The 15,589-nt window shown below is 43.3% G+C and overlaps 1 protein-coding gene across 14 annotated transcripts in view; it reads left to right on the forward strand.

Moving 5' to 3' along the window:
* The window catches only part of LOC135416934 (arf-GAP with GTPase, ANK repeat and PH domain-containing protein 1), a 319,524-nt gene that overhangs the window by 119,695 nt on the left and 184,240 nt on the right, over positions 1-15,589 (forward strand). For all 14 annotated transcript variants that reach the window (XM_064660296.1, XM_064660297.1, XM_064660301.1 and 11 more), the window contains one exon: positions 2,986-3,120. In XM_064660296.1, coding sequence (XP_064516366.1) covers positions 2,986-3,120 — 135 coding nt within the window. The remainder of the gene's footprint in view (positions 1-2,985; positions 3,121-15,589) is intronic.

A 15,589-nucleotide genomic window follows, 5' to 3' on the forward strand; every position in this document is an offset into this window, starting at 1 on the left:
CATCAGTTGTGTAACGAAGGTCTGAAGTCCAGTTTCCAAGTGCTTGGCAGTCTAGAAGTGTTCAACACCTTGTCACTGCTAAGAGGCAAATGGATCAGGGGTGGAGAACCTCCAGCAGCACGTTGGGAAGCAGAACTGAACCATGTCCCCATGCAGTGCCTCCAGGAGGCCTCTGTGTATCAAACAGAAATGCAGTTTTTTGCCACCTGAGACAGGCCCCCCCCAGTTTTTCCAAAGTTCCTGCTGGAGCAGCAGCAGCTAATCACAGCTGTCCTACAGGGAAATGTGGCAAGGGAATGGTACTTACAATCTTTCAATGTCTTTGGCATTTGAGTTGTCTTTTGGATATTCCCTGCCTTGCTTTGCCAGTGCATCCCTTACTATTTCACCACTTTCCCGTGCTGTGGTTGGTTTGCTGGGTGGAGTAGACACACTAGAGTTGAGGCTGCTCTGCTCCTGGCCATGTAGATCACAGAACCATGGAATCATTAGGGTTGGAAAAGCCCACTAAGATCATTGAGTCCAGCCATTAACCCAGCACTGCCAAGGCCACCACTAACCTGTGTCCCCAAGTGCCCCATCCACATGTTTTCTGAACACCTCCAGGGACGGTGACTCCACCACCTTGCTGGGCAGCCTGTGCCAGGGATTGACAACCCTTTTGGTGAAGAGATTTTTCCTAATATCCAACATGAACCTTCCCTGGCACAGCTTGAGGCAGTTTTCTCTGATCCTGTTGGTTGGGAGCAGAGCCTGAGCCCCACCTGCCTCCACCCAGCTCCCTCAGCCGCTCCTCACTCCTTTTGAGTTCCTTCCCTCTGGATCTCTTTCCAAGTTACTGTGCTGTGTTAGAGGGAGAACACAAGTGTCAGGAGTTGTTCTGGTAGGTTCAATTTTGGCTATCTTCCTCTTTGGTCTGTGCCAGTTGGTTTGGTTGTGTGGAAGCTTTTTGCTGCTTTCTCAGCCTGTTTTTTGTCAGCCCTGTGGTCAGGGAGCAGTTTGCCTCGCTCTGCCTCCCGCGGAGCGGTGACAGCCTGGAAGGAGCAATCACAACCCAGCTGCAGGGTGGAAACAGATGATGAGAAGTGAAAGGGGAAGTAGGGACACAAAAACCCTTAGGACAGCAGAACCCACACCAAAAAGCAGAAAGGAGCTGCTTGGAAGGGCCGCGCTGTCGGCGTGGAGCTGGAGCTGGAAAGGCGAAGGGGAAACGTTTCTCTGAGCTGTTTTGCTTTGTGCCCTGCTGACTCTTTGGGGTATGGTTTCCCATCTCCTTCCCGTTATTACCAGGAAGGAATTCGGGTTTTTTCAAAGTTCACTTTCTATTGCAGCACTGATGCAAAGGGGATTTTTAAAAATGTGGCTAAAGATGGAAATACTGCTAATTCTGAGAGCAAGCATCAGGACAAAAATACAGCTTTTTGGCTGTACTTGACAGTCAAACAGTGCAGTGCAATGCAACATATGAAATACATAAATACACCTGTTAAAAATACATTTGAAATATACTTATTTGATATCACAGTTACAGAATGGTTTGGGTTGGAGGGGATCTTAAAGATAATCTCATCCCAACCCCCTGCCATGGGCAGGGACACCTTCCACTATCCCAGATTGCTCCAAGCCCCCTCCAGCCTGGACTCCTTGGTTTTGACTGGTATTCTTGAAATGAGACATGAGATGAAATCTCTTCCAAATGCTGGCACTTGCCTGATGCTTTCACATGTTCTCCCCTGACTTCTGAAGCCAGCTCAGTGCCGCAGCCTGACCAGAACAACAGGGCAAACTTTTCCAAGCCCTGGTGTTCCTTATCAGTTCCTTTCTGGTTAAATGTTTTCAGCGCCCTCTGCTGGAAAAAAAAAAGTGTCTGTTACTTTTCCAAATAACTGCTTTATTTGTGTTCAGTGGATCTGATGAGAAGGTAATGATAACATCAGCTGAGGGAGGGTCCTATCATGCCCAGGGCCAAGCTGCAAATCCAGCCTTGCAATAGGCACTGACTTCATGCTTAGGAGCAGAGTTTTAGGACAGCTTTTTGGGCAGCTGTAAATGCTGAAATTGGTGCCTGTCATAGAATCCCAGAATAGTTTGGGTTGGCAAGACCTTAAAGCCCATCTTACTCCACTCCCAGCCATGGGCAGGGACACCTTCCACTAGGCCAAGTTGCTCCAAGCCCTGTCCATCCTGGCCTTGGACACTTCCAGGGATGGGGCAACTTCAATAGCTATATCTATTTTTATTTTAATTGTAATACATCAGCACATTTTTATTTGCCACTGCTGAAAATGTTCTGTTTCTTGAAAGCACATCATGTTTTGTGCTTCACACACTAGTTACTTGTTAGGAACTGATACTTACAGGAGGCCTGAAAATCATTTGACATGTTTGTAGTAATCACCCACTTGTTTTGCTAGGTACATTTTACATCAGTTCTCATGTTATTTCCTGTGACTGTATATTTTTTTGCAACCGCTGACCTAAATATATGTATTTAAGGTAAACAAAAAGCATTGGAGGTTTCTCCCCTGGTTTTTGGAATCGGCGTGCTGGTGATTTTAGTAAGGAGGTGTAACATTAGTGATGTGAACCCCTGGCATCTCTAAAAATTCTGAAATTCTCATGGTTTGTACTTAAATTGGTTGTTTGGGGTGCTGGTCATTATAAGAGGAAACAGCCTCATGCTGTGCCAGGGGAGGTTTAGATTGGACATCAGGGGAAATTTCTTCATGGAAGGGGTTGTAAAGCATTGGAAGGGGCTGCCCAGAGCAGTAGGGGAGTCACTGTCCCTGGAAGCGTTCCAAAAGCGTGTGAGTGTGGCACTTGGGGGACATGGTTTAGTGGTGAACATGGTGGTGGTGCTGGGCTGATGGTTGGACTTGATGAACTTAAAGGTCTTTTCCAACCTTAACGATTCTGTGACTCCAACTGACAAGGTGATGTTTTCAGATGATATTTAATCCCTGTTTTTCCCTGCTGTTGCTGCAGATGCCATAAGCTCCACTAACCCCCGGGTCATCGACGATGCCAGAGCCAGGAAGTTGTCAAATGACCTCAAGAGATGCACCTACTACGAGACCTGTGCCACGTACGGGCTCAACGTGGAGAGAGTCTTCCATGACGGTACACGAGACCTTTTTCACCCAGTATATCACTCAGTCTTTAAATAACCACCTGTGTCTGATAGCTCACGTATTGCCCTGTTTGCCAAGCGTTCATTAATGTTTAAATGCTTATTTTTAGGGACTTTGTTACATTATCTGGAGTGGAAGGCTCCTCGTGCTGAGCACAGCTCACTGACGCTGATGTTTTCCCTACCAGCACCTTTAGTCTTAAGCATTTATTTTTAACTTTTATTTAATTTTCAGTTTTCTTCGGCACTTGCTTTATTTTAGCAAAGTTTTCTTTGATTTGATTTAGTGCTTGTGGAGAAGCTCTTTATGCAGAGTAATTGAAAAGTTGAAAATTTGAGTACCGTGGTATTCATGGAGTGTTAGAAGTTGAGAGGTGGATAGTTGGCTTTGAACTGACGAGAAGGTAGATTGGAAATTGGGAAGAAATCCTTCCCTGTCAGGGTGGGGAGGCCCTGGCACAGGTTACCCAGAGAAACTGTGGCTGCCCCTGGATCCCTGGAAGTGTCCAAGGCCAGGTGGGACGGGGCTTGGAGCAACCTGGGCTAGTGGAATGTGGTGGTATGAGATGAGCTTTAAGGTCCCTTCCAACCCAAACTGTGCTTTATTTATCATGTGATTCCAGGAGAGCCTTGTGCGGGGGCTTTGATGATCCTTGTGGGCCCCTCCCAACTCGGGGTGTTGTGTGATTCCCTGATCCTCAGGTTGGAGCGTTGGCTGCATGAGATGGGCTCTGTGCCCCCTCTAGTGGAATTTCCACCAGGAGGCTTTGCCGGCTTTCCTTCTCACTGTGCTCGTCTGCTGGCTGAACGTGTCAGCCCCTCATCACAGCAGTTTGGCTGTGCCTGAAAACCTTCTTAATTAAGTGTAAATGTTTCTCAGAGCTCCTTAGTTCTGTGGGTTGGTTTGGTGTCAGCTGTTCATTGCAGATTCCTGCGCTGTCTGGGGTTGTGTGAGGCACTTTCCCCTCAGCACCCAGCAGAGATGTGTACAAAGGCCTCTCAAATAGAAGGGCAAAAACTTCATATGGTTACAAGGAATAAAAAGGCAAAACATCCTACTGTCTGCGTGGGGGGAAATAGCAAATCATTGTAATTTTTGCATGGGGAAAAAAAAAAAGGCAAACCATCCTGATTTTACATGGAAAATTCTGATGTGCACTGCAGTAGTTTAATTCCAAATAAGATGTTTTTACTTGTCCTTTTGATCAGATTTCAAGCTGCATCTTTGTGCTTTGCTCCCTGTTTTCTCTTGAACTAGTTGCAAAAATTACTGTTTTCACTATCTAGATTTTCTGTATTGATTAGGAGTTTCCAACAGCCATTAGGGGTTTTTGTTGTTAGCACATTTATTTTGGAGCACTAGCTATAGTTAGATTTTTAATTACATATTCCAAGTCGTGGTGTTTGTGGCTCTTTCTGCTGTCTGCTCTTCTTTTTTTTCTTTTTTTTCCTTTCTCAGGGACCCTTTGAGAGAAGTCTCTTGGCACAAAGCTAGTGGGAGAAACTTGTAAGCTTCCAGGGGGCTTATTTGTCTCTCTGCTAAATTTAGTAGTAAGTAGAAAGAATTGACAGAGCTCATGTGTTTAAGAAATATCAAGGTTTTGTTTTACCTACATGGCAGGCAACCAACTCTTTAATATTGGCCAACTAATAGGATTAGAAATGCTTCTGTATAAATGGGTTACACTTGCCAGACATGTCTGGGACCGGATCCAATTCCTGAGAATTTTTGCTGGTTATTTCAGCAGTAAACAAAGCAACTTCTTAACCCCATTAAATGAGGGGGTGTGAATGAGCAGTGCAAGCTGCTAATAGGGAGCACTTGATTAAATGACACTTGGTTTGTGGAACTTCAGAGTTGAGCAGCCTGGTCTAGTGGAAGGTGTCCCTGCCCGTGGCAGGAGGTGGAATGGGATGAACTTTGAGGTCCTTCCAAACCACTCTGTTCTGTGATGTGACCTGAAAAAAACCCTTCTTGATGTAAATATTGTCAATGAACTAGGAAAAGAAGAGACAATGGGAGGAGGGGTAGGCCAAGTAGGGGTCTTCACATAGTGTGTTCTTAAGCAATTCCTGTTATTTTGAGGAAACTGTAAGTCGGGGCCAGAGCCTTCCTGAATTATCTGAGTTTTTCAGCAAGCTTGGGAGGGGTACAGGCAATTATTGCATTTCATTAATAGCTGAATGGATAAGACAGGTGGGGATTTTTTACTGTGTAACTCAGGAAAAAGAGATGTTGACAACTTAGTAGCTGTTTGCAAGACATGGATCTACTACACCTATTAAGATGTCTTCTGTGTATTGAAATTATGTTTAGACTTTTCTCCCAGCTGGATAGGATTTAGGTGTAGGATTTAATCAGTGTTTATTGTACTCCGGGGTAGGTGATGCTTGGTGATTATATCCTCCAGATGTTTCTTTGGGAGGTCTGTGAGGGTATTTCAGTATGTTGCCCAAGGTCCCTCAGCTTTTGGTGGCTTGTAACTTTGTGGAACACTTCAATCCTTCTTTAGAATAAGAATGCAGGTTGGGTTTGGTTTAGTCACATAACCTTTAGTGCTCTTATTTTGCACTCAGTGACTCCCATTTGATGTTTTTAAATCAAGTTGAACTCTGTGCAGTGTTTTCCATCACCTCTGATTTACGACAGAATTTATGTTCTGAGTGCACACTGTTCTTCCTCCCCATTCTGTTTTTCAGGAGCCCTGAGTTGGTAAATCTGAAACTGGCTGTGCACTGCCATTGTCCAAACCCTGTTACCAACCCAGAGGCTTTTCTTTAGCACACAGTTAGTGGACTGTGACACCAGTTCCTAGTTTAGGCTGTTTTACAAGCTCTTTCTAAAATGTAGGTTCTTTTCCTGTTTGTGCTGTTCCTTGCTGTGATGCAGACCTACCTTTCGGAGGATGGAATTGGAAATGGCATTGAAGGGCCTTTTGCTCCTTCATTGCACACATGTTAGAAATTAAAACACTAATTTTTTCCCCTGCAAGCAGCCACTGAACTGTTCGTGGTCGTCTGTTATGATTCTTGTCTTTATAACTCAACTTTCTGTTTTCCCCACAGCTGAGGGGTAAAATAATTTAACTTGAATGATTATTGTTAGCATGAAAACGCTACTTTATTCTTGAGTTAAATCCAAATAAATCGTTCCCAACGCTCCATTACAGCTGATAAGCTCAGTATTGATTGTAGCAGAGACAGAATCATAGAATCACTTGGATTGGAAAAGACCTCCAAGATCGTAGAGTCCGATGAATGCTGCTGAAGTGAAACAGGGTTTTGACCATTTTAGAGGGTGTTTCAGCCTTGTCCCACTTGGGTCTAATATCAGATACTGTTGGAATTTGCAGCTGCATGAGCAGGTCCTGAATTTCAGGCTGAAATGAAAAAGAAAAAATTCCAGGTTCCAGGGGATTAGTGTGGTAACATGCCCGGGCATGGAAGAGAATAAATTCTTATTTAGTTTGTGGTGTTTGGAGTTGTTGAACGGGGGAAATGTGTTTAAAAAAAGAAGATAAATGCCAATAAGATCCGTTTTTCTTCAGATTTCCAAATTAAGAATTAGTGGATTTTTTTTTCCCCCTGCTTATCAGAACGGATTTTATCAATGCCATTGGAAATGATTATTTTAATATTTCTTGTCAGCACAGTATTGTAATGACTGTGTACTGCCCCAGGATGCCTTTTTAATGATTTTAGCCTTCTTGAATTAGCTTGATGTACCATTAATGCATGAGAATTGCTTTTATTTCTGTTCATCATGTATCCATAATTACTCATCCCTCCCTGCTTCACGTTCACATTTTCTCTGACCCATTTAACTGTGTGCTCTGTGATTCTCTGACTTCACAGAGAAGCAGACCTTCAAACATTTAGAGGATAAAATTTTACCATCAGCATGGCTTGGCATTGGGGGGTGTGAAACAAAAGGGTTTGGGTCTAACTTTGATTCAGAGTTGAGTCCAGCCAAGGAAGTTTTACTTTGTATGGCTGGTTGTAACACACAGATTTTGAAATAAAACTGCCCAAAATAGCAATAAAATAGTGAATATTGAGGCAGGAGTTGCAGGTGTGTGATGGCAGCTGCCTCACAATGCCGTTAGCTCTGGTGCTGTGCTACTCTCATTATTTTTGGCTGCTTTACTTGCAAATAAACTAAGTTTTTTAAGGAATGTTCTGCTCTGTGTAAAAATTTACCAGCAATATTCTATTTCCAAGTGCAAATAACTTTTCTAATGTGGCGGTGAGCAAAGGTGTCTGAAGGGGGAACCTTGAGGTACCGATTCTCCATTAGGGGATGGGAGCTGACAAACGGATCCTGGTACAGCCGGAGCCCAGGGAAGGGCTGTCACTTGCCATCAGCATCATCAAGTCAACTTTTATAGATGTATTTTCATTAGGAAGTGTTAATCAGCCTAATGGGAAGCCAATAAAGTCTCGGTCCATCTTGACAGCTGTTCTGGGAAGAGGCAATATTCACTCAGGCTCTGGATGTGGCCTGGGGGATTCTCTGCTCGGCGGGCGGGAGGCTGTGGCTGGGGGGGACCCCAGTGAGGGGCAGAGCTGGGGAGACCTCCTTTGGCTCCGGGAATTCCTCGGATTTGGGTTTGGTGCAGCATCTGGAGCGATGTGCCGGGGCTGAGGGCTGGGCTGGAGCAGCTGCTGACACAGGGACAGCCTCCGTGCGGCAAAACCACCGGGAAAACACGAGCTGGGGTGCTTGAGTCCAAACAGTTGTGTTTTCCTCTTCTGTGGTTTGTTTATTGTTTGTTTGGGGTTTTTTTTTAGTAAGACAGAGGGGATGTAGTTTTTCCCCTGGGTGTTGAGGCTTAGCCGGGAACCACAAGCGCTGGGGCCGCGTTCGGTTCGAGCCCCCGCTGGTTTTAAGCCCCGGTTTTAAGCCCCGGTTCAATTCGAGGCCCCGTCGGCGCCTAAAGGAGCGTTGGAATTTAACGTTAATTCCAATTCACGTTGGAATTTGGATCCCGGGAGCGGCCGCCAGGGAGCGCCGGAGCCCCGGCGTGACCGACCCGGAGCATTCCAACACTTCACTGGTGAAATAAATGCTGGAAAAATCCCGATGGGAATATGGAAACCGACCCGACCCGCCTTCTTCTGTGCCGTCTGCTGCTGTGTGGGTGCTTTGTCCTGAGCCTACTCCAGCGGGAAACTTCGCCCTGCCTGCAACTCTTTGTGCCGTTAATAAACGAGATGATTTAGTTTGGAAACAAGAATTTCACTCCAGCGGCTTTTTCAGCAGTTTTTGTTCGCCCGGACTTACCTCCCCACACGTGCTGGTTCCCAGTCCCCCTCTCGGCTCCGTACCCGTAAATGACACGTTCACCAGCTCTGGTGTCATCAGTCAGGCTTCACATGGTCATAGGAAGGCTTTGTGTTAATTAGCAGGTGAAATTATTCGATATCTGAAATTTGTGTAATGCAGAAGGGCATGAAAGGGGCTTTAAAAACTGAGCAGTGCCTGGAGAAGCAGGAGCGTGAAGAAGCCTTCATTCATCCCTGGCCTGCAAAATGAATCCAAATCCTTGGATTTATGGTTTCTGATTAACTAACTGAATGTCACACTTTGTACATTAGCGTTTAAGATGTTTTTCTGTTGTGCCTGGGGACTACAAGGTCTCAGTGTGTTTTCCCTTGTGCTTGGCAGCTGTTTGATGTTAAAGCCATGTTTTTGGTGGGACTCGCATAGACTTCACCTTTTTGCCAGTTTTTGTGAAAATTGTAGCAACTTAATAGGCTTTGGGGACTTTTTAAACTTGTGCTGCTCCATCAGGTTTCTCCAACCCTGCACCCAGATTCAGAAGCATGTGGAAGAAAGAAAAGAAAGAGATCTTCCAATGACTTGTCTACATCTGTTTTTCTCATTCTTGGAATTAATGGGGGGATGAGGAGCTATAGTCCAATGTGTGACATTTAAGAAGGGCTGTAATTAGCACAGAGGAGTTAAATGATGTAATACTAATAAAAGTTCCAGAGAGGTTTAGTTTTTAACTGTGGTGTGTCATTGACTAGGTGACTTGTAGGGGGGAAACAGTAACCTCTGCAGAACTTTTCATGTGACTTTTAAATTTTATAGGGGTAATTTTATGAGACTTCCTTTAAGTCTTAATATTAAGTGTATGCAGTAAGGCACATTATTGAAACCTGGAGCAGAGTGGGTGACAACTGTTAAATTTTTTGAAGAGTACAATAATTGCAAGACCAAATTCACCATACAGATTCTTCACTAAAAGGAAACAAGAACATTGATACATCTCATCTAAATGTGAAAGAGTTAAGGTTTCCTGTACTGATGATTCAGAATCGGTCCAGTTTGTATTCTTTAATACAAACTATAATTGAAACTCCAGGGCAGGAAACACAATGGTTGTTTGGGGGTCAGTTGTTGGGGTTTTTTTGGTAATAGACCTGAGAGGGAGAGGCAGAATCAGTGTATTTGATAGGCTCATGTCTGTTGTGTTTGAGAGCTAAAACGTTAAAAGCACATTCATGGGGTGCCTGGCAAGCAAGTAGGAATTGTTTTCCATTAACAACAGAAACAGAAGTGAAAACTTCTGGAAGAAGGAGAAAGTCTGAAAATTCCTTGTTGTTTCAGATCTCTGCCTTTTCTCCAGCTGGTGTGAACTTGGACATTTTGTTTCTGATGTGTTCTGCCTCACCTACTTATACACTCAGCACTGTGATTACAATGTGAATCTGGTTATTGTCCCACCATATGAATTTGTCCTTCATCATGTGATAAATGCCTGTTGATCATGTATGTGTCAGTCAGGTCTGTGTTGCTCCTGTAGATGAAATTTTAGTTCTGTGTGCTGGTGTGGACTAGTCTTGGATTGTCTTGCATGTGCAGAACCTTATTCTCAGCAGGGAAAACAGGAGAAGCAGAATAGAAATAAGTCATAAATAAGTGTTGTCACGCTGCAGTTCCTGGAGGAGCTGGTGACAGAAGCTGAAAAGAGCAGTGACAATTTCTGCAGCTCTTTTGGAGCCAAGTGACCTGAACAGCAAACTGATGGCCCAGCAAGTGACATGGGAACAGCAGGGCTGCCAGCAGGGCTGGACTGTGGGGGTGTGGCCAAGTGGGAGGATTTAAAAATAAATAAAATTAAATACTACTCGGTGGGGGTAGCTCTTAGCTTGAGGATTCTTTTAGCAACTGCAAAAGCAGGGCTAATAATACCAGCTGTGCTAGAACTGAGCACAGAGTTAGGTAAGGGCCAAAAAGGGCTTCAGCAGAGCAGGAGCTCCTCAAAGTGCCAGCTTATGTTTGCTTTATTACTGCAACAACCTTTTCCTTCTTTGCGTCTGTTTTGTCCCTAAGCAGTCTGTCTGACCTGTGGCTCATGTGCTGCTTTTTGGGGGGGGTTCTGCCTTGCCAGCAGGTCTCTGTCACTCTTCTGGTTTGATCACTTAATCTGACTTTTTTTTTCCTTAATTTTCTAACTGACAGGTCTTAGAGCATGTTCACACCTCATCTGCTGCCTTACACTGTGTTCTGTGCAGCTTCCCCAGCGAGGTCTCACATGCAGAGGGCAGCATGAAATGTCTAAAGCTTGAGTTCTTTAATTATCCTCAATACATTGGTGATTGGCTATAACTGTCCTTTGTGGATTTCACTTCAGATTTGTTAGCAGAAAATGACTTTGCTGGTTTAATATTGGTGAATGAAAGATTAAGGGCTAACACGGAAGGTCTGTCTGAAGACAGACATGGGAAAATGCCCTTTCTGTAACTTCAGTCTGTTCTGGGTGTGTTTAGGAACATTTATTGAAGAGAAGATCATGCTTTTTCCCCCTTATAATAAAGAAATGCTTTTGTCTGAGCTATCAAACACTTATAACTGGTGTAACAAACATAATCCTTTTGTAACCTTCTCTGTTGTGTAAGAAACCCATTTCCAGCATCAAAGTTGATTATTAGCATAGCTGGCTCTTCAGAAGCCGTTTCCAAATGCATTGCAAATCGTTCCCTTCCAGCTAATCCGTATGCAAATGGACTGGGCCGTTTGCCTGGCCTGGATTAGTGTTGTGTATCCTCGGGTAAAAGCCTCCTGGATGGATGGGGGCGGTGTCTGGAGTAAGGCAGGAGTGTGTGTTGGCTTGTGTCTTCCGAATTCCTACACCGGAGAACTTCCAGCGCTGCCACCCTTTGGAATACGTGGGTTTTTTTCTTCCTCATTCTCTGTAAAGTAGAGATTCTTTCATTATGTATAATTGACGTTTGAAGTGGAGGTTTGATCTGATGTGGTAAGTCCCTGGTGTTGCAGAAGGCAACTCGTGCTCATTAAAGCTGGAACTTTTGCCTTTTCCCTCTTAGAAGAAAGCATTTCATCAGTCCTGTCATGTGATTTTCATCAAAAGTCAATGCAAAGTGATTTTTTTTCTGTAAACTACTCGTTTTATTCCAGTTTTTAGAGCGGGTGGGATTGACCTTGTTTTTGGCCAGTCTTAAACAGTAAGTCCCTTAATGAGCAGCTTCACTTGGTGCCAGTCATTAAGGCTGGGCAACCCCACCAGTTTGGGGTATTTTGAGGTGCTGATTAGGGGATATAAACTGTATCTGGATGCAATTTTGGGCTGGGACAGCTGTTGGCATTGGGCATCCCATATCTTTTGCTGGGGATGAAAATATTCCTTGAACGTATGGAAGCTCGTTGTCCTGTTTTTATATGGTTGCTTTAATGCTGCCTGGTGCTTTGGGACAGCACAGTCTTTAAAGCAGGTTGTTGTTCCCAGCTCTTTCCTGGGATGTGGCTAAGTTGTTTCCTATTGTTTGGGGTTTTTTTCTCTTGATTTTTTTTTTCTGCTGATTTATAGCCCTTGACTGAAAGTTTCCTGTAACTTCCAAAACTCGGAAATAGATTTTTGATGCAATCTTAACACAGATAGAAACAGAAAGCAGGTTTTTTAGAGCATGTTTCAGTCATCTGTGTCAAGTGCATTCCCTCAGGAACCTCCGTGCAGTGCTGGTTTATCACCTGTGGGAGCTTTAATTCGGGATAAAGAATTATTATAAAGCTAAGACTAGAATGTGAATGGTTTTGTTAATAAATATTGGGGGGGGTTATTTCAGCATAAAGCACCCAAGATGCTGCTTTGTCAGGTACCTTCTGCAGTGTCTCATCTTTTGAAAAGGCTGAAAGTGGCTTTTGGAGTAAAAAAACCCCAATTTTAAATGTAGGCAAAGGTTTGTTTTTCTTCAAGCTCCGTTTGCACTTAATGAAGGGATGTTATTGACAGATGCTGAAGAAATATTTTTTTCCATAGAAAATTGGATTTTGGGCATAAAACTTGTTAATGTTAATAAAGACAGGTCATTACTGGTTTCAAGTCAGATATGCAAACTCCACGAGATGGAGTGCACTGGTGGCACTGCTGTTGGTGCTACTTTTGTGTGAAAAAAAACCGTGTGAGGCGTAAATCAGCTGAGTTTAGCACATGTACAATGGGCTGGCTCCCATCATTTATGCCCCTCCTGATGGCTGATGTGCTCGCTTGTGTCTTAGGTGGTGTAATTTACAGGCTCCAGGAAAGGTATGTTTAGATTTTAGCTTGTGCAATAGTGTAACTAATGAGAAATATAGGAAATTTATAGCACTCGATGATTGATTGGCTAAGTACCTAGACATTAATTGAAATCTGAGGACTCCCAGCTGTCTTTCAGTTAAAAAAAGAAGGAAAAAATAAAGTCTTTTCGGGCAAGCAAAACTATTGCTTCATAGTATTTTGGAAGTACTTTCCATGTTCATGTTCATCCCAACCCCATGTGGTTGGGATGAAAAGGTGGGAGGAAAGGTTCTTAGGGTTTTTTTGAGTAACTAGAGTGTATCCCCTAATCACCTGCAGGCACAGGTTGAGCTGCACCTATGGCAGTATCACTTGGCTCCTTGTTCTGCAATCTCCGTGTGGCTTCCGTTGTCTTTCCCTGGGATTTTGGCCCCAGTTCCAGATGGAAACTTGGCTGTAGTCAGCACTTTGTGCTGATTTCTGCTGTCCCTGTTTAGCAGAGAGGCACTCAGGCCTAACTGTTGTGTGACAGATGATCTGGATCGATCCTTGCCATTAATCTCTGCGCTAACGACACCGTTGAACTGGTCATCCCCACGGAGAGCGCGCAGCTTCCTCCTCTGCTGCCACTCTGTAAATGCACCATTCTGGCTGAAGCTCAGTCTTGTGAAAATGTCTAAATTTTCCCATTAAGTGCTTAAAAAGTAATAAAACTAAAGCCATTAGCCTTCACTCGTCAGATCTGTATCAAGAGAAATATTCTTGGGCGCAATAAATCTGATCAAGTGTTCGACATTTATATCATTTGACTTCATTCTCTGGAAATGGACCTTTGAAGGTAAATTGCATTAAGTAGGGCAGTTTAAATTTTTAATACAATCTTATTGTAACTGTTAGCAAATGATTAAAGTGCAAAGGGGGGGCTTATGTGTTTTGGGAGATTTATGGGAAATGCTGTATGATGCTCCTGCTCCGGCAGGGAACTGCTTTTGTGACAGCTGGATGTGCAGAAACCCTCAAAACCGAAGGATTTGGCCTTTAGTGACGGAGGGGATGGCTTCCTGTCTGCTGTTGGATTGTGGAGTGTGTTTTTGGAGTGGGGTTTATTCCACCTGCAAGTGAAGCAGAGCTCTCGGTAACACAAAGCTTAACTTTTTCTAACAGGTATTTGTGTGTCTGAGAGGTGGATTTTGATGGCTCAGTGGACAACGAGCTCATGGGTTCAGGTGATTGATTTAATCTCATTTAGATCCTTGGTGGTTTGTCTTTCTTTAAACTACCAGAACATTCTATATCTTGATTTTGATGGTGAACAGTGTATCTAAGTTGTGCTTCAGAAGCAGTGATGTACTTGTGCACCTTTTGGATGTTGCTGTAGTAAACCTGGTTTCTCTCTGTGGTTTTTTTGGTGGAGAATATTTACATCTTGGGGAATAATATCCATATTTCAAGTCGGGAAAGTGATATTTGTTCAAATTCTATAGTGAATATAATGTTTTTTTGAGGTATTCCAGGAGTCAGGTTAAAAGGGACAGAGCTGTCAGGGGTTTCTCTGGTCCTCTGATGTGCCCAGAAGTTTTCTAATGAAAGCATGGATAGCCCCTCTACACGTGAATCTACAGTTTGGAGCAATATTTGGAGCAATGCTTGAGTCACACACTGACAGGGACAGTGTGATGGTTGGAAAATGGGAAGAAAATAACAGTTTAGAGGTTGATTAAACACAAGCATTACAACAACTCTGCCTGTGTGAAGTTTGGTGTTAAAAACATGGGAAGAGAAGAGAACCAAGTTTTTAAGAGGAGAGTTAAATTAATCCATGGATTATTTCAAATAGATACAACTGGCTGAAAATTGATTTGGAACAGTGTGGTGACCATTGACTCTACACTGTGCTTTCCATCCTCTGTGAAAGGGGTGCCAAATCCTGCCCCAAAACCAGCTTGTTTGTAAGTAAGGCAAGTTTGGCTGGTGTTTCAGGGCTGCTGCAGTACTTACACGTATAATTACTGTTTTCAAGGTTCTGTTTTCATTCTGCCACGCTGGGCACAGGGCCCTCGTTTTGGGACTGGCTCTGCTTGGGTGATCTCGAGGTGCAGTTGCCCTTCTGGCTTCAGAGACTTTGAGTTATTAGGCAACAATTTTAAGTAATTTTGGTAGAGTTGTTTTGGGGTTTTTTTGATCATTGATTATTCTGGATTTTTGGTGGACTTTTTCTTCCAGGAGACTTAAAAGAAGCATGTGAATGAGGCACGAGTTAAGTTGAATTAGATTCAGTAAATGTGCATAAGTTTTATTTCTTTCTAGAAGGATGGATAAACCTGAGATGCAGTGATATAATCAGCAGCTCTCTGTCATTTTGTGTCCTTGTCTCCATGCCCACTGGATGTGCCTGAATCTTTAGAAAGAAGAGATGTTCTTTATAAAAGCAGTAGTGTGATAAGTGTGCACCAAAAATAGGCTTTCCATGAAGCTACTCCAGAGTGTTGAGTGTGAAATTACTTGCCAAGGTGGTGAAATCCTTAAGCATTGTATCATTTTGTGTTATTTAAATCTGTGTTTTGAGCCGGTTAATAAGTGATTCTGTGTTTTGACATAGAATTCAATACATACAATGACATTATCCTGAAGAATTTTATTCTTAAAGGATGGTTAAAAACCCAGTTGTTTCCTTTAGGGTCATTTTATAAAAGACAATCGTTGCATTGGAATCTTTTCAATTTGATTTTCTTTTTCCTCTTTTTTTCATCTTTTTTTTTTCCTTTGTATTTAAAATCATATCTTTGTGTGGGATGTAACAGGATTTATGACTTGATTCCATCCTAATGGAAAGATCATGAGAATTTCATGAGGTACTGGTGAGGTAAATCCACGTGCAGAAGTCTTTTCCTGTGTGTCAGACAGTGTTTGCCTTGTAAATCCTTGAGCCATA

The sequence above is a fragment of the Pseudopipra pipra genome, chromosome 7, assembly GCF_036250125.1.
Source record: "Pseudopipra pipra isolate bDixPip1 chromosome 7, bDixPip1.hap1, whole genome shotgun sequence".
In the NCBI taxonomy this organism is placed as follows: domain Eukaryota; kingdom Metazoa; phylum Chordata; class Aves; order Passeriformes; family Pipridae; genus Pseudopipra; species Pseudopipra pipra.